The sequence below is a fragment of the Ipomoea nil genome, unplaced genomic scaffold (assembly GCF_001879475.1).
Source record: "Ipomoea nil cultivar Tokyo-kokei standard unplaced genomic scaffold, Asagao_1.1 scaffold1594, whole genome shotgun sequence".
In the NCBI taxonomy this organism is placed as follows: Eukaryota; Viridiplantae; Streptophyta; class Magnoliopsida; order Solanales; family Convolvulaceae; genus Ipomoea; species Ipomoea nil.
The window spans coordinates 25,067-44,575 of record NW_017618022.1 but is presented as its reverse complement, the minus strand read 5'-3'; the positions used below and the strand labels follow the sequence as shown (position 1 = coordinate 44,575).

The 19,509-nt window shown below is 34.9% G+C and overlaps 2 protein-coding genes across 2 annotated transcripts; both read left to right on the top strand.

Annotated features, from left to right (window-relative positions):
* Positions 1–991: 991 nt before the first annotated feature.
* On the top strand, positions 992–1,772 carry LOC109190891 (mitochondrial succinate-fumarate transporter 1-like). Its single transcript, XM_019341491.1, has 2 exons — positions 992–997; positions 1,344–1,772. The coding sequence occupies exons 1-2, from the start codon at positions 992–994 to the stop codon at positions 1,770–1,772; spliced, it is 435 nt and encodes a 144-aa protein (XP_019197036.1).
* On the top strand, positions 1,769–5,779 carry LOC109190890 (pathogenesis-related protein PRB1-3-like). The gene is made up of 3 exons (XM_019341490.1): positions 1,769–1,823; positions 1,922–2,026; positions 5,259–5,779. The coding sequence occupies exons 1-3, from the start codon at positions 1,769–1,771 to the stop codon at positions 5,777–5,779; spliced, it is 681 nt and encodes a 226-aa protein (XP_019197035.1).
* The last annotated feature ends 13,730 nt before the right edge of the window (positions 5,780–19,509 follow it).

Sequence of the window (19,509 nt, the reverse complement as noted above, 5' to 3'; positions counted from 1 at the left end):
TTTTCCCTTGGATTTGAACCCCGGAATCCATCCCGGTGGATAGCCGTGCTTCTTATAGCACTTCTCCACGGTGTGACCAGTCATTCCACAATAAGTGCATTTAGCATTTCGATTTCCATTACCAGAGTTCATGTTTCTCTTTCCGTTATAGTAGTTCACTGCTGCTACACTGTTTTCGTCATTGGAGCTGAGTTCATTGTGAACGGCATTGGCAAGGTTGAATTGCAGGTTTGAGCTAGTGATGTTCAATTGTCTCTCGAACTTTTCCGTCATAACGAACACCTTGTACATTTCTGGCAAAGGATCAAGCACAAGGATGTTAGATTTAAGCGGATTATAGTCATCACCTAAGCCTTGCAGGAATCGGATAATTTCATCTATTTCTCGATCTTTTCTGACGAGATCGATTAGGTTGCAGGAACATTGGGGATTGCATTTGCAGATCGGAAGGGGACGCAGCTCATACATCTCTTCCCAAAACGTTCTGCATTTGGTATAATATTCATTCACCGATAGACTTCCCTACCTCAGGTTGTAAATCTCGTTCTGCAAAGTTGATATACGGTGCGCATCTCGCTGAGAGAATCGCTTTCTGAAATCGTTCCAAACATCTTTCGCGGCTTCCATGTACATCACGCTTTGTGCAATGGATGGATGCACAGTTTTGAGTATCCAGGACTTCACCATCAGATTGCATCTTCTCCACGCTTGATAGTTGTTTTGAGTTCTGTCCGGCGCCGGCAAGCTTCCATCGATGAGGAACCATTTGTTTTTCACCTCTAATGCAACTTGCATTGAGATGCTCCATGAAGCATAGTTCGAACTGCCATTGAGAGGAGGACTGATAAGGATGGTGTTTGGATTCTCATTGGAGTTGAGATACAAAGGATTCTCAACATCTTCAGTCTGATTCCGCTGCGGAGCTACAATCGGTGGAGCGTTGATCGGTGGTTGATTCATTCGTGGTTGCGACGGCTGGCTGGCTTCTCCCATGCCGGTAACTGCTCCGGCGTAGGATCTCCTTCCTTGCTCTTATACCATGTCGGAGATCAGCCAAGGAGATGAACGGAAAAAGCAGAGAGGAATTGAGATAAGAGAATGATGAGAATGGTTTTCATTCATTCTGTTAGACGAATACAAGAAGAGCATATATACAAAGAAAGGGCAGCAAAAGCCGTTGGAACTGCCAAGATGATCAAAGACCAGAAGGCCCTCGACTAATTCACATTATCCCCTTCTACATCATGCTCTAATAGCTGGTCTTTTGGTTCTGATCATTGCGGCCCTAAGTCACATCTCTATTGTGTCTAAGGTCGATAGCTCAGCTAGTTATGTTGATGTAGGTGGTGAAAATCCGACTACAACAGCAGAGAGGTTTAAGCCCTGAGCTCCTGAAGTACAAGGGCCTATACAGTATACACTGTGCCCGAATGATTGTTCGTGAAAACGGGATTCGTGGTCTGTGGGCAGGGGCTGCCCCAACAGTTATGCGAAATGGGACGAACCAGGCGGCAATGTTCACAGCCAAGAATGCATTTGATAATGGGAATGTCCTTCAGCCATGGCAGTCTATGATTTCGGGTTTCCTTGCAGGGACAGCTGGTCCTATATGCACTGGACCTTTCGACGTTGTGAAAACGAGGCTGATGGCTCAAAGCCGATCAGGGGGTGATTTGAAGTACAGAGGACTGTTTCATGCCATCTCAACTATATACACCGTACCGAAGAAGGTATACGTGCTTTGTGGAAGGGGTTACTTCCCCGGCTTATGAGGATCCTGCCTGGACAGGCCATTGTGTGGGCTGTTTCTGACCAAGTGATTGGTTTGTATGAGAGAAGACATATACAAAACGCTGCGCTATAGCCTATAGGTAGCTCGACAATTACTCCACATTTCTCCTCTTTTTCTTGTGGATTGTAGTTCCATTCTTTGGCAAAAGCGTGCTAGCTGTTTTGGCCACTTTAGATTCCCTTAAATTAGTGGTAATGTCGAGTGAGGGACAGTTCTCTTGTCCCTGGCAAAATGGTATTTGAACACAATAAGATTAGAATAAAATATTCTAACAATATGAACTCCTTATCTTACAAGCACATGTTGATATTTGATAGTGATAATTTTTTCCCTACATGTTTTATGTGTTGTGAAATGTGTGTCGTAGGTTATCATGTGTAACTATTGAACAAAATATTAATATTTATTATATTTCTATAAAATACTTTGTAAACAAATATATATAACATACAGGGCCGGCCCAGAGGGGCGGGCAACATGGGAACCCGCCCAGGGCCCAATGTTGAAAGGGCTCCCCTAACTTGGATTTTTATTTTTTTTGATAATGTTAAGAGAAAAAAAAAATTTTATTGCATGAGCATATATTTGAACCCACAACTTCAAAATTACTATTTAACATTAAATTCACTTAACCATTACAATCATTTAATATAATAATTCAATTAATAGATACTTCATATATATAAGAGAATACTAATTTTTTCAATGCGCAATGCGTAAAACTAATGCCCAACATTAGTATTCAATGTTAAAATCATAGTTATAATTTTTTTAAAAATAAAATTTTATAAATTTTTAAAAAATTCACAAAGTTTATAGTTGTAGAATTCATATTATATATTTAAAAGTATATTAATAATTATGGTATGATTAATAATTTATTTTTACATATTCTTACATAATATCTACATATATTATTATAATTAAAGAAGGTAAGAAAATATATGGTGCATGCAAGTGCATTGTAAGAGTAATGGAAATAGATAATTGAAGTTATAACGGTAGGGGCATTGTTGTCCAAAAAATAATATAGTATAACATTTATAGCTTAATGTATCAAAAAAAGATAACAGAAAAACAGACATAAATGAAGGGTACCAACCTTCATTGACACTTAATATGTTTTTATTATTTTATTATTAGATTAAATTAATTTATAATTAAACTTCATGTAGGGGCCCAAAGTTTGAATGATCACTACTCCAGAATTAGTCCAACTATTTTTTTTTTTTTTAATAAAGTCTTAAAAAAATTATATGTAAATAAAAATTCAAAGTTATCCTTGAATTGTTTTCAATTAACACAATCTTTTGAACTATATATATATATATATATATATATATATATATATATATATATATATATATATAAACACTTTAACTTTATATATTAAGGGCCCTTCTTTTTTACTTTGTCTCGGGCCTATAAAATGATAGGACCGGCCCCGATAACATATTTTGTAATATAACTTAGATATTTAATTACAAGATAATGTCTCTTCAAAAAAATGTTTTTATAATTGTTGTCTAAATCCATCTTTCTAAATCTATAAAATGATCTAAATATTTATAATTAACTCCAAAAAACTTGGACAGCATTCCTTTGATAGGAAATTTTATATCATACGTTATTTAATTAGTAGTACTATTAAGTTATTCAACGTCATAGAGAGATTACATAGTATGTACCCAAAAAAAAAAATAAATAAATAAAAAGAGATTATATAGCATCGATCTACTTTTTGATTATCTATTAGTGGTTTACTTCATTACGAAATTTAGATTGTATTATTTGTGCTCATTTTTTATTCCTATTTTGTTTGAATTGATGCGTCTCTTAAAGGTTTTTGTTTCTTTTTTTATTGTTGATTATACACATGTATGTATATACGTATGTAGTAATATAATAAATTAGTATACAGAGGAAAAAATTTATGTTAGTATCAATTAATTAATGTGTATTAGTATATTGTATTAAAGTATAACACATGCATATACATACAAGAGAAAGCTTACTATTCTAGTCAAATGAGTTAAATTACAGTTGACAATGAGTGTTCGTTACCATAGTTTATAGTTTTTATAACCATATCCGTCGTCGCATAGACAATTATATACTTTTAGTTCACATTTTAATTGTTAATGTTATTGGTTGCTCTAAATTTGCCAGCATGAGTTGGTTTTAAATTAGAGGTCAACTTTCGAAATCTAAGCGAATTACAATATTACTTGAATTTAATAACATGCATAAGACAGATTAACTGTTGCATAAATCCATCTATCTAAATCTTGAAAATGATCTAATTATTTATATTTTCACTTAAAAAAAAAAATTAAACACCATTCCTATTCCCCGAGTGAAAACCCCATTTAGAACCATCAATATCACAACTCACCATAGTAATCTACCTTCAAATTAGAAGATGATCTCATGATCTACTCAAAAAAGCCTAGTTCCCGAAGAACTTAAAACACGCGGTAGAGCTTCACAAATCAATAGTCCTTTCAACAATTGAGATGAAGAAAGTTAAGTCAATAGATCTTATAATAGTAAGATGAACCAGTAAAGTTTACTATCTGTTATAAGATGTGAATTTTCGACAAACCCAACTAAAAAACTTTAATTTGATAAAGAAAGTGGTCGGTAGAGCTTAAAGTTTGAAAGAAAACAGGTTCCAAAAGATGTATTCATTAAAGCTAAGGTCTACCAGAGGTGCCATATGATGAAGACAAGATGTATTCATAAACCCTAAAAAAGAGATTGTAATTAGATTTTCGATACTCAATACAATATACACAATTAATACACATTTAATTTAATTCAATAATTCCGAGCCAATCTTTTTGTTTGCTAATTTTCATACATGTCACTCCAAAGTTTACGATGGCCAACCTTTGACCCAGTGTTATAAAACCAACACTTCAATTTGAATATCACCTTATTATCCCAAAATAAAAAAATAAAAATGGTAAACCTTACAATTTGACAGCTTTTGATGAAGACAAGTAGTATAACATACAGTAAAATAAAAGTAGAAGAAATATGTTTGTATCCAAATTTCCCGACAGAGTGCTGTTTATGCTAATCTTGAATGTTAATGAATTGGGAGTGGGGAAACCTAGCTTATTATCTGCATAAATTGTATAATCCCTTCTGCCTCTACCCCACCCAATATATGTCACTGAGAGACCAAATGACAACAAAAAACTTGCAAAGCAGATAAAGTGTAACATCAAATTTTTTTCAACCTACCTAACTTTCTTCCTATACATACTCTACCTATAAATATTTGTGAGGTGACCATTATTCTTGTATTTCTAAGCCATACAAATTATTAAAAGCAATCCATTCTTTTAGGATACAAACAATCCTATAAATACCCTATAACACAATGCCAATGGCCATTGCATCTCTGCAGATAGAGACACATTTTTCCATTTCCTCTTACTTTTCCTTTTTATTGCAGCAAATCACAATAAAAAGGAAATGGAGTTTTCTTTTCTGCAGCTCACCATCTCCATAATTGCCTTAGCCGCCATTGCCCAAACATCTTTCGTACAATCCGCCTGTGACTCTGATTGCGTTAAAGGGTTTGTTGCTGCACATAACGCGGCCCGACAAACTGTTGGATCTCCACCTGTTAACTGGAACTCCACCTTAGCAGACATCGCCGAATCCTATGCCGCCAAGAGGTCTGCTGACTGTGTGCCGCAGAACTCTAACGGGCTGTATGGGGAAAACATTGCGGTGGCCTCTGCCGAATTGTCTCCGGCGGATTCCATGAAGTTGTGGATGGGTGAGAAGAAGGACTATGACCACGCATCGAATTCTTGCACCAGCGGCAACAATTGCCGCTCTTATACGCAGGTGGTTTGGGGCGGCAGCACGAGTATTGGCTGTGCTAGGGTTACGTGCAAAACTGATTGGATGTTTGTCATCTGCTACTATAACCCTCCGGGCAACTATATGGGCGAAAAACCATATTAAACACAATTTTTTTTTTTTATGATTAGTATGATCTTGTGAAATGCAGACAGTGCATTAAAAAAAAATATATATAAATATTTAGAAATTACAATATTATCACTAATGTATTATCATGAAACAAATATTGTTTCATGCACGGATGCTGAATCAATTCAATTTTGAACTTTTTCTTTTACATTTGGCTAGCTATTCTTCGAATTATTTTTTTTCTGGGTTCGTGCATAATACTTGGTATCCCACTAATTGTGAGTTCATTCTTGTAGAGTTCTCTTATTGCAGAACACTCTTTAATATGCTCCACTCAATTAATTAACTACATAATTTATGGATGGGAAAATTGTAAAAAAATGTCCCTCTATAATATGCCAATTATCAATGTCACCCATGAATTATGAGTGGTGTAAATGTTGCCCCTCAATTATCAAAATGGTGCACATATAGCCCCTCCCGTAACGGACCTGCGGTTCCCCACCGTTGTCCATCGCTGGTACTTCGAATCGAGGTATGGAAAAAACAACTAAATTACATATTTACTCCGACTTAACGGTGCCGTACACTAACGGAGAACCACATGTACGTTACGGGAGGGGCTATATGTGCACCGTTTTGACAATTGAGGGGCAACATTTACACCACTCTTGACATATATTATAGAGATGTATTTTTTACACTTTTCCCTTTATGGATTTTAAGATTCAGTAAAACTTTTGCCTAGAAATTTGATGTCTCTTTATAGAAGAAACACTAATTGTGGCCTAGTCACATTCAAAACTTCAAAGTAGGTCTTCCAGTCATATCTTGTCAAGTCACCTAAGCACAATTAATATAATCAAAATAAATGAGTATTTACGACACTTTATCACACATGTATGTTGTTGAATTGATTAACAATAAGATTTGATACAAACATTATTACAAATTGAACCAAAAAAATCTAACATTATGAAACTAACATTGGGAATCTTATTGAACCAGTGTTCTCCTTTACCGGCTTGATATATTCATTTTTGGTAGGAGACACCAGAAGCACACAGACCCTAGAGGTGCAATTGTTATACCATGGACCAGGGTTCACATTGTATTGTGGATTCTGTTCCAGTATTATATTAGACCCAATCGTTATATCTGCACCATTGTGCGCCCTGGTGCACGATATAATTTGCTTATTAGACATGCGTTGAATCTCCCCGGAAAAATTAGACTTTGGCTTCACCGGGAATAGCTTGAATTAGGGTCGTCTTGGTCTTATTAAGAAATGGTTTGACCCCGCTAAAACTGGCCTAGGACCAAACTCAAGAAATAAAATGTTTTAATTTTTCGCTTCTTCCAACACTAGATATATAGATTAAAAATATGCTAAATGGCTTTGATACAATATAAAAAAATTGATTTTAAAATATTGTTAGCACAAAAAAACTAATGATGCTAACATAACTACAACGGCTAATTATTGTGTGCACCATAGTCCACGCAATGCTGTGTGAACCATAAAAATACATTTTAAATATAATAAAAGTACATTATTCGTGTACTGAATGTATATTATACAAAATAGTGTATTTTTAGTACTCAAATAATACTTTTCTCTGAATACAATGTACATTTTCAATATATTAAAAGTACATTATTTGTGTACTGTATGTACATTATTTAATTGTATAGTCCACATAGCCGTGTGGAACATGGTCCACACAATAAAGATTGAATTACAACTATGTGGATTTTGATTTCATTAATAATTTTACATATTAATAGCAAACCCTATAAAAATAAACAACAAACCCCGAAATTAAAAGTCTTATGTAAATTTTTTAATTTATCAATCTAACATATTTTAATGACTAAAAATAAAATAAATTTTATAATATTTATAAGTTATCAATTTTCATAATGTATCAATAAATTAATTAATTAAACACAATTTAGTAATATAAAAAATCAAGTTCAAACGATATTACAAGCGTTTTATAAATTTTTTATATTACAAGTCTTTTATACATTTTTTATTTTGTAGAAAATGTTATTAATTTTTAATTGTGAGATTAATGGTTCAAATCTTGTTTCAAAAAAAAAAATACTATCTTTTGAAATGTGTGCGTCTCATATATTAACATTTTGTATTAACAAGTTGAAGTGCTTCAATTGGACATTGATGGTTAACTAAAATGAGATCGAGTGGGTCAAATCTTTTTTTTTTTTTTTTTTAAAGTTTATGATTATTTTATATAAAAATAAATAAATAAAAATATCTGGTTTCCTCTCCTAGTGTCACCAAAGAATTTTCCCACACATCCCCTATAAAAAAAAATTAAAATTTTCAATAATTAAAAAATTTACTCATATTATTTTTAAATGCTACTGACTCTATTACATTATACTATCTGTTTAAACACACTACAGTGCCAACAACACCTCCTCTAAGGCTCGATCTCACAACCTCCCACATAGGAAAGGTCACTACATGTCATCAGAGCACAAGGTGTTTGGCAATTTACCCATATTTTTTACTATAACCCTATGAACTCTTATAAACGGCTAAGATGAATTCACATTTTTTAGATCCTGGAATGTGAACCTATGTACCAATCTTAATTTTTGATAGATTGGGATTAGATAGTTCAATTCATGTACAATTAAAACCCTTAATGCACATTTTTCTTTAAAAACAATTAATGGGGTTAAGTTGGTGATTGCAATGAATAATAATTTCCTTCTATTCAGTATGATATTACGTTTTCAATCGTGAAACTCGATCGATAATTCCAGTCATGATATCCTTTGGATTTTGAATAACGCTTTTGGTGAGTCACCATCTCCGGCGACCGTGATCACTCGTGAACCCAAGTATGTTGCTTTTGATTTTATTTTCGAACGTTGATTTCGATCCTGGGAGCTGTTGTTCCTAATGATTAAAGTACGATGTAGTTGTATATTAGACCAGGGTGAGTGGGATGTGTAAATGGGATTGGTTGAACTGAGGGCAGTGGATTACGGTTTAGGAGACGCTTATGTATTGTTCCATTTCAGAAAGATGCAAAGTGCATTATATTCTTGTGGGTGGTAAATAGTTGTTATACCGTGGACCATGGCCCACACATGACCATGATCGTCGAATGAAACTATAGAAGAATTAAAATGATAGTTTAGTGTTACTATTATGAAACTAGTGTGTGTGAAAAATGAAACTAAAAAACAGGAGCACATTATTTTCAAATGAAACTAGTGTGCATGGAAAATAAAACTAAAATCCAGAGCCATACAATATCATATATTGTCAAATGACCTGAAGTGCAATTAAAATAATACTTCAATATTACTATAATTAAACTAGTGTGTGTGGAAAATGATACCAAAAAATTGAGCCCAAGCAATAATGTATATTATGAAATGAAACTATAATAGATTTAAAATGATACTTTAGTATAGTATTGCTGTAATGAAGCTAGTGTGGAGGGAAAATGACTCTAAAATACATGACATTAATGTCAAATGAAATTGAAGTAGAACTAAAATGATACATACTTGTAATCTATGATACTACATAGACCATGGACCAGAGTAAAATATGTGGTGGTACACTGTTGAAAGTCCCAACGTGGTGCAATGGGTTTTAGTATATTGTGCATATGATAGTGTAGTGTCTTCTGTTATGAAAGTCCCTATGTGGTGTAAAGGTTGGGGTTACCCTCCAAGAACGATGTTCTTTGTGGGTCCTGAAAGAGAGAGAAATGGCAGAAGAGAGTTGCAGTACTGCGCGTTTGGTGCATATCTTGCGCCTTGCTTTTCCTCTTTTTTTTTGTTTTTTTTTCCCCTTTTTGCGCCAGATTTTGCTTTTCCCTGTTTGTTTTTTCCTCTTTTCTCTTCTCCTTTTTCCCTTCACTTTCGTACATGGCCTACAAAAACCAATGCTAAAATAAAAAGTAATGAGGATGCTCTTTGAAGAATATACCCACAAACATATTTCTATTAAATGCACCAAGTGAGTTTAGGAAATGCACACTGATATTGTTATCCTGCGAAGATGCTCAAAACTAAGAGTAGTGTGGCACAAGAAATAAAATCAGAGTGCACAAGGCTAAATCCATAGGCAAATTAGTTAATAACTTCATAAGTATTGTGGTTACTAATTAACGACGTATAGATTTCTGTGTAAAGATCAGAGAACAAATGCATTAATGTAAATGTATTATATTAATAAAAATAAGGGAAAACTAGAAACAGTTGTTAACAAGAAAACGAGCGGATTTTTTTATTTTATTTACTTCCATGGTGTGTGGTCTGTGTGTTTTTTTTTTTTTTTTTTTTTCTGGAGAGTGAGGTTGCAACAATTTTCGTTAACGGTGTGTAACAATTGGTGAGTAACCGTGATTTTAACTCGAACAAAGCTCCAAACCCAAAAAAGCTCCAAACCCAATGTCCTAGGCATCCTCAAAAGTTGTAGTTTTTTTTAGAAATTTTGCAAATGTAATTAGGAAAAAGATTATGGGAGGGATGAGAGAGAGCGAGAGAAAAAAATAACGAAACAAAGCTGAAAACTAAAAAAATAGTAATAAATAATAAATAATAAATAAATAAACTGAAAATCTTCAATAACGCACATAGCGGTGGAGTTGCGCTTCATGCGACCAGGGTATAAAAATAAGAGAATTTGGTAGAGGTGGAGGTGGCTGCTGATTCTTTGAAGTAGAACATAAGTCTTTATTTTGGTGGGTTCGGAGCCATTTTGTTTTCGGGATGTAATCACAACCCTCGTCGGCTTTGTTGTTGCGGAGCTCCATCAAGATGCAATGCCGTGGATGATGTAAGGCCACCAGAAAGAGTACATAATTTAATTGATCAGTTATTCATTTATAAATTTTAGGGTAAATTTGTCTTTTTAGTTATTTTTCGCCGAAAAATTGGCCGGATGGATCGGAATTGGGAAAAATTGAATTGTTAAAGTACTAAATTGACAATTTTGAAACTCATGGACTGAAATTAACAAGACTCCATTAGTCATAGGACCAACAATGAGAACACACACACACACACACACACACACACGCACACGCACACGCACTAACAGTGTAAGGAAAACAGTGTTAACAACATGCACTAACAGTGTAAGGAAAACACACCACAATGAAATGCAAAAAAACACACCAAAAAATACACAACAGACCCAAAAAATACACCATATAACTCACCATCCCCAATGGTGTACTTTCGAACACTGTATGGTGTGTTTTTTGTGAGGCATACTTAATTTGTGTGAGTTTTTGTGGTGTATTTTCCTAACGCTGATGGTGTATAATCTCTCAACTATTGGTAAGGCACTGCCGCACTTGAACCTTCCTATATATATATATATATATATATATATATATATATATATATATATATATATATATATATATATATATATATATTTGTGTGTGTGTGTGTGTGTGTGTGTGTGTAAAAGTTCCGGTGTGAACTTCTAGTAATATGTGCACGTGTGCACTCCTACTAACCGTGTGATTGTGCTGATTTATGGGTGCAAATTAGAGTGCACCAGCACCCGGTGTACTTCGCCACACTCACCATTTATTTGTGGCACATTGTGCGGGAGGGGGGGGAGGGGGGGGGGGGACACTTTGTAATTTGGCTGTGGTTAGGGGGGTTGGGGGTTGGGGGTTGTGTGTTTCGTTTCCATTGGCGGTACAGTCAGTGTAGCTGTGTGGACGAAAAAAAAATAAAGAAAACGTATTAGGAAGCGGACCTGCTGTCTCCCCCATACGATCACACCGGGGAGGTTGCTGCGGCGTCACTCCGTTATGGCCAGATTTGGTTTTATAAACCTTTTTGTTATGGCCAGATATGTTTTTTGACACGAATATTGAAGTGCTCCATGAATGTGGTGAAACGGAATAAATATGAATGGATTATAAATTTTGGCAACGCGGGTTATTATTTTGTTACAGCATTCTAACCGTCTGTAGTGGCATCAATCAAGTTGGCAAATTCAAGACAAAATGCATTTCCTATTCACTATTTCATGCGTTTTGAAATACATATTGAGCCACCATGAGTGGTAATTTAATTTTGTAGTAGTTGTACGCATAAACAACCACACGTGAGTGGTGATTCTTTCGTTTGATTGTTTGCACGCTGTGCAATTACATTCGCTATCCGCCTGCAATAGTTTTACCATAAAATGGACTGCACCAGTGCAATGCTTATGGTAGAGGCTTTATATACACAACCCCGAGATTTTGCAAATTGTTGAATTATCAAGGTTTGTTAGATGGGTATCTTGCAATTAGAACCGAGACCTACCCGAGTTTGGTGAAAGAGTTCTATCGTCACATGAGTGTGACTAAAGAGGGAGGAAAGTTGGAATTCACCCCAAAGGTGGGAGGTGTGAAAATTTCCTTGACCGAGAAACGGTTGGCTCAGCTCTTGAGTTTGACGACCACCGGGGTCTCACAGTACAGTGGTGATTCTTGGATTGAGACGAGTAGCATGGGCTATCAGAATTATTTGAGCTTTTTGTTAGATAGGACAAGTGGGTTTACCCAAGCCACGAGGCCAGAAAGGAAATGGCTTTCTGCTGAGCAAAAGATTTTGGTAATGCGTGTTTTGGAATGTTTGTTGCCTAAAACCAATAAAAGTAGCCTTTTGAGAAAGTTGGAATGCTTCTTTGCCTTTTGCCTGAAGCATAAAGTGAAGTTCAATCTGCCCTCCTTGATGTTGCAACACATGGACTACTGTAGGGACCATAACCGTAAAAGCCTACCCTATGGTATGGTTTCGAGTTGAATTTTCCTAAGGAAAGGGGTGAAAGTGGATGGCTATGTGCCCAAGCCTATGGGCAAAATGGTTTTGGATGCCGTGAACCTCCGGAGCTGCAATCTGTTTCAGTTGGAAAATGATGAATACATCACCCTGGAGGAAGTAGCAAAGAAACCCCTTGCCAAGAGGAGTTCCTTGGTTGAGCAGCTCGAGATTCCCGTTGGGAAGTTGAATCAGGTAGTGCAGAGTTTAGGGGAGATGAAGAAGAAGAATAAGAGGGAGGAGAAGAAGAAGAAGAGGAAGCTGAGGAAAGTGACCCCGAGAGTGAAGAGAGCATGAGAAGAAAAGAGGTGAGGACGAAGAAAGAGAATGACGCCATGACCCACGAGGAACGTGTGGTGGCCCTCCTCCGACAGCAAAATCGGATGATCGAAGAAGGTTTTTCCTTCATGAAGGCTCAGTTGGTCACCGTGAATCAAAGGCTGGATGTGCTGGAAGCTAGCTCTAGCCAAGGTAGAGCCGAGGAAGCTTCTGACGAGGATACCGAGGATTCGGATGATGATTCCTCCTAGGCTGGAGTTTGAGGTAAGCTCGTTTCTTTCCTTGTTTGTTTTGGTTGCCGGCTTGTTGGTTGTTGCTTGTTTAGTTGTTTGTTTAGTAGGTGCTCTCTTGTTTGCTTTGGTTGTTAGCTTGTTTTTTAAGTGGTTTGTTTAGTTGCTTTGCCTCATTTGAGCTTAGTTTGCTCGTGGTTTAGGACTACTATAGATGGGTGATGGTTGGCCTTAAGTTATGTTAGTGGTGGTGTTGCTTGAGAAGTTTTCTCCGTTACTTTGAAACCTTGCACTACTTTTGATCTTTGGAGCCTTGTTTATTTATACCTTGCGATCTCTTGTCACATCTTTGATTCGAAGCTATCTTTTTGGTAAATCCGTCGTGCCCATGCTTCGAGGACGAAGCTTCTTGTTAGGGGGAGAGGATGTGACACCCCGTAAATCTAAATACTAATTGGGAGTAATTGAAGAATTAATCCAAGCTTTCTTTGGTAATCCATTTCTAAAAATCCTGAAATTTTAATTGTCGAGGGACTAAAATTTGACTAGTCACTTAAGTCAATCAAGTGTACCTTGTGCTTTATGGTTTGTGCCCTTGCCCCTTTGTTTTTCCAACCTTTGTAAGGGTAACAGTGACCTTTCACCCATGAATTGTTGTTCAAGCTATCCCTTGCAAGACATTTCATTCATTCTTCATTCAAGCCTAAGTCCTAATGGCCTGTATGCCTAGTCTTATGTTATGTTTGATGATTGTGATAGATTTAGCGTGTGCACCCATAGTTCTATGGGTGTGACATAACACCTTTCTCGGTTTCTAATAACTTCCGTTTTATGTTCATTTAATGTTTTTTTTTTTTTTTTTGAATGCTACTAGCTCTGAATTCACAACCTTCCTAATGGAAGTCCAACCTAGGTAGCATTGGACCACATAGTCTTGGTATGTTCATTTAATATTTAGCTTGCTTATCTTTAAATTTAAGTTTTAAAAATGTTGGTAAAATTGGGGATGTTACAAGGAGTGTCCACATCTAACGTGTGAACAAGTGCATAATTTCAACCATGAAAATAAATTCCCTGGCACACTCTGTAAAAAATAATCTCCTTCCCTCTCAAAAAATAAATTCCCTCTCTATTATTTTCGTTAACACTTAAGGACACAAAACAAAAACAAATTTCTTCCGCCATTTCCTTTTGCTCAAGACCTCAGACCTCAGACCTCACCGCCGCTCAAACGGCTCACTTAAATAAATTGATCTAATATAATTTAGTGATATAAAAAATCAAGTTCAAATGATATTGCAAGTGTTTTATAAAACTTTAATATTACAAGTCTTTTAGAAATTTCTAATTTAGTAAAAAATATTGTTAATTTTTAATTTTGAGATTATTGGTTCAAATCTTATTTTAAAAAATATTAACTTCGAAAGTATGTGTGTGAATATATATTAATTAACATTAACATTAGTGTATTAAAAAGTTTAAGTGCTTCAATTGGACATTGATGGTTAACTAAAATGTGATCGAGTGGGTCAAATCTTATTTTTTAAAAAAGTTATGAGTATTTTATATAAAAATATTTTGTCTCCTCTCCCAGTGTCACCCAAAAAAAAAAAAAATCCCACACCATGGTAGCTGATAATCCAGAATCCATGGCCAAATTGAAGGAAAAAGTAACAAGAAGCTTGGGCGTTAATGTGCGTGAGTTTCTGTTCCACTTCCTTCTGAGCTCGTAATTCTGAAATACTCACGCACATTAAGCACAAATCGCACGCACATTAAACACAATACTTAGGCACATTAAGTACAAAACTCACGCATATTAACATGACGCACATTAAGTACAAATCTCAGACACATTGAGTACAAATCTCAAGCACATCAAGTATAAACCTCACACACATTAATCCACCGCACATCCGCACGGGAAGCCACAAATGCACTTGATCCCTTCCCTATATATATATATATATATATATATATATATATATATATATATATATATGTATATATATATATATATATACATATATATATATATACATATATATATATATATATATATACATATATATATATATATACATATATATATATATACATATATATATATATATATATATATATATATATATTATTCACAGAAAAGAGAAAAATTTATACACATCACATATATTATGCGCAAAGCTGTGAATAATATAATGTTGATGTACCGTTGCTGTGAATACAAATGTGTATACTTTTGATACCATAGGTCCTACTAAGCTTCTTTGATTTGAAAAGATAGGGACATAGTGTTAGAAAAGTGGAAAAGAATACATAAATTAAAAGTGTTTACAGTTCTGCATTCATATATGAAATTAGCTATTAGACCATTAGTTTATTAATTAATTAATACAAAACTGGAATATAATGTTTTCTTCTAATTAAGTTTTACTAGTCATTGAATGGGGAAATCTTTTGGCCAAGGACTGAAGGTGATGAAATACTTGCTCCTGTTCCAAGGAAGATGACGGGTAGGCGAAAGAAAAAAAAAAAAAAAAAAAAAAAAAAAAAGCTTGAAGAAAATGAACAAAAACAAGCAAAAAATGAGTGAAGAGTTAGAAAGTTGTCTAAAAAATGAAGAATTATGACATGTCAATTATCCAAGGGAAATGGACATAACAAACGATTTTGTCCTACATTGTCAACCCAACAAGCAGAATCTGCTGGTTCTTCTACTGTTAGAGGAAGAGTGATGGTTCTTCTGCTGTTGGAGGAAGAGGAAGACCATCGGCTGCTGTGAGAGGGAGAGTGAGAGGAGGAGGGAGAGGAAGTGGAAGAGGGACAGACTTGTTTCAGGAAAGCTTTGTTAGAATGTCAGGTAAATTAATTGAACATAATGCGGATTTAAATAACTCATGTAGATGGCTCTTAGCAGTTTATGATTAATTGACAATGCTTTCTTCTTTTCTGTAGCTTGCGCAGAGTGAAGCTCAATGGGACCATGAAGGCAAATGAAGATTAATGGAGTCACTTTTTTTTTTTTTTCTTTATTTTTTTTTTGTTTTTTTTTTTTTTTAACTAGCTGGTGTTTATAGCTACTATATATGTATGATTTTGTTTTTTAACTAGCTAATAGATTTTGAATTGGGAGTTTATTTTGTTTTGTTCTTCGCAATATATATATTTTTTACAGTTTATATTAGTAACTTCATTTCATTTTTTTTTTTTAATTTCACTTGGTTTAGTTGTTGACCATCTAAATGGTTTTATGTGGATGAGTAAGCAATATACATTCAAATGGCCCTCGCAAATTATGTTGTGCATCCATATGCACCGTGCATGGTGTATAAGGATACAAAACGATGTCGTTTTGGTTAAAAAATGCGCGTCTTACTTAAAAAAAGAAATCAGGTTCGATTCCCGGCAATAGCATTTTTATATATCCATTAATTCATAACTATATATCCATAAATTCATAACTATATATCCACAGTGAATGAATGAAAGTAAAAATCCACAATGAATGAACTAAATATCCACAATGAATGAACTAAATATCCACAATGATTGAACTAAATATCCACAATGAATGAACTAAAAATCCATAAATTCATAACTATATATCCAGAAATTCATAACTATATATCCATATATTCATTACTATATATTCACAGTGAATGAATGAAGTAAATATCTACAATGAATGAACTAAATATCCACAATGATTGAACTAAATATCCACAATGAATGAACTAAATATCCATAAATTCATAACTATATATCCAGAAATTCATAACTATATATTCACAATAATGCTATTGCCGAGAATCGAACCTGAATTTTTTTTAAGTGGGACGCACGTTTTTAGTCAAAACGACGTCGTTTTGCATCGTATGCACCATGCATGGTGCATTCGGTTTGCACAACATAACTATTGTTCAAAGTGCTGATGGATATATTTATGTGGGAAAATACTAAACAAAAAAAATTAGCATTTCTATAAATTGGGAAAACTAGAAAAATACTAAACAAAAAATTATCCAAAAAACATAAATTCTCCAAAAAAACAAAAGAAAATTGAAACATTGGAATTGAAAATTTGAAAAAGTATAAATTATGAAAATAAAGAGAAGAAAATTATAGTTTTTAATATAATAATTATTGTTTTTTAAATTTTAAATATGTAAATGGTTACATGGACAACATAAGGTAAAGAGAATGCCACATCAGGCGCCATGTCAGCAGGAAGATATGATAACCTGCTAAAAGTTCTGGGTGATTTTTTTTCTTGATTTGTGGCATGATATATACGATATGAATGTTCATGGTGTGGGATGAATAATCAAATATGGTTCATGATGCTAGATGACACTTTAGCCAAGTGTAAATTATTTTATCCTACACCAAATTACACCAAATTGGTAATTGTTATTAACAAGCTCGATCTAACAACATATCTCTCCTTACTTTATCGGTAATCAAAACAGGCTCTTCAATTACTTCTCTAGCTAATTAACAACCCTAAATAAGCCCTAAGGATTTAATTTAACTATCAGCATTAAGAATTAGAAAGACTACCAATTCTAGCCAACAGACTCGCAGCAGCTCAGTCCATTTAAACTAGACTATACATCTCCATAACATAAGATTGAAAATCTCTTTCATAATCAACTATGTTATTTTACGACTAAGGTTTAGAACACTGAAAATTACGGATTTAAGAATTCGAAATGGCAATTTACTGGATTGAAAATTGAACAACGGATCCTTTTTTGTACAATTAATCAAAGAGTATATCAAGATAATAGAAGGCATATAAATAGTGTAGCATAAAAGAAAATCAAAATAGATATCACAATTCTAAAAGAACCAAAACTTCAATTATTCTTGAGTTGGAAATAAACTTAACAACACATCATAATAAAATGTACTGACTGTCCTCTATTGAATAATTCAGGCCTATTTATACTAATTTCAGCACCCTCATCAGCTAAAAATAATCCTAATTTTCCTAACATCCTCAAATTTAATCAATTTCTTCAACCACATAAAACCTAGAAAATAAGTAATATTTATTTTCTAAATCCTACGCACCAAAGAAAATAAGCTCCAGTTGATTTTGCCCGTTTGTGGTAGCAGACTAGCAGTTCGAAGCAGCCGCGTAAGTCGTTCGCCCATGGAGTCATTCATCGCAGCAGACCACGAATGGAGTTCCCATTGCCAATGCCATCGCTACGTTCACAGAAGAAGCTCGGAAGAAGTTTCGCTCGTGTCTACGTACGTAAAAAGCTTATAAGGGAAAAAAAGATAAAAGAAAGGACAAAAATGTTAAACGGGCAAATTATGTTGTGCATCTGCGTGCACACGGATGCAACAGAGTCAACTGCGTCAGGGAAAGAGAGCTGCTCGACATGTGTTGAGGCGAAGCAGAGGGAAGAATGGGAGGTAGGAAGGGAGGTAACGGAGTCAGCTCGAACGGTTGGGGTAAGGTGGAGGGAAACGGTGGAGGAGGAGAGGCGTCGAGGAGGTACTGGGTAGAGTGCCAGAGAGCGGTGGCCGGCCAGTGTTAATGGCGGAGGAGATGAGGCATGGCTTGTTGGGGAAACATAGTCCGGAGGAAATGAAGAGGCGTAGGTGGACAGAGGAGGCGGTCGATTTGAGAGTCGTGCCTAAACTCGAGGGACATTGGTTTGACAACAGAATCTTGCTAAGATATTCAATTCCATCTTGAGCACCCAAACTTGGGACTAAAGATGGCCAAACCACCAAACTCGAGGGACCTTGGCTGGTATTAACTCTTTTCGTATAAGTCAAATGACAATATTACCCTCCATTTTGACGGCTGAGACGGGAGGAAGTAACGTAAGGACGCTAGAACGTAACTTTTCACAACTCGGAGGATGACGGGTGGTAATTACAGAAGTTAGGACCATTGATGGCGATGCCACCAAACTCGAGGGACCATAGGTGGTATTTACTCATTATATATAATTAACATTAGTGTATTAAAAAGTTTAAGTGCTTCAATTGGACACTGATGGTTAACTAAAATGTGATCGAGTGGGTCAAATCTTATTTTTTTAAAAAGTCACGAGTATTTTATATAAAAATATTTGGTCTCCTCTCCCAGTGTCACCAAAAAAAATTTCCACACCCCCCCTACAAAAAATTCAAATTTTCAATAATTATAAAATTTACCGTATTTTTTTACTAAAACCCTATGAAGTCTTTTAAACGGCTGAGATGAATTCACAATTTTAAAATCCTAGTATGTGAACATATGTCCAATCTGAGTTTTTGATATATTGTGATGAGATAGTTCAATTCACGTACAATTAAAACTCCTAATGCACCATTTTCTTTTAAAATCAATTAATGGGGTTAAGTTACTGGTGATTGCAATGAATAATAATTGCCTTCTATTCATTCTGATATTACGGTGGG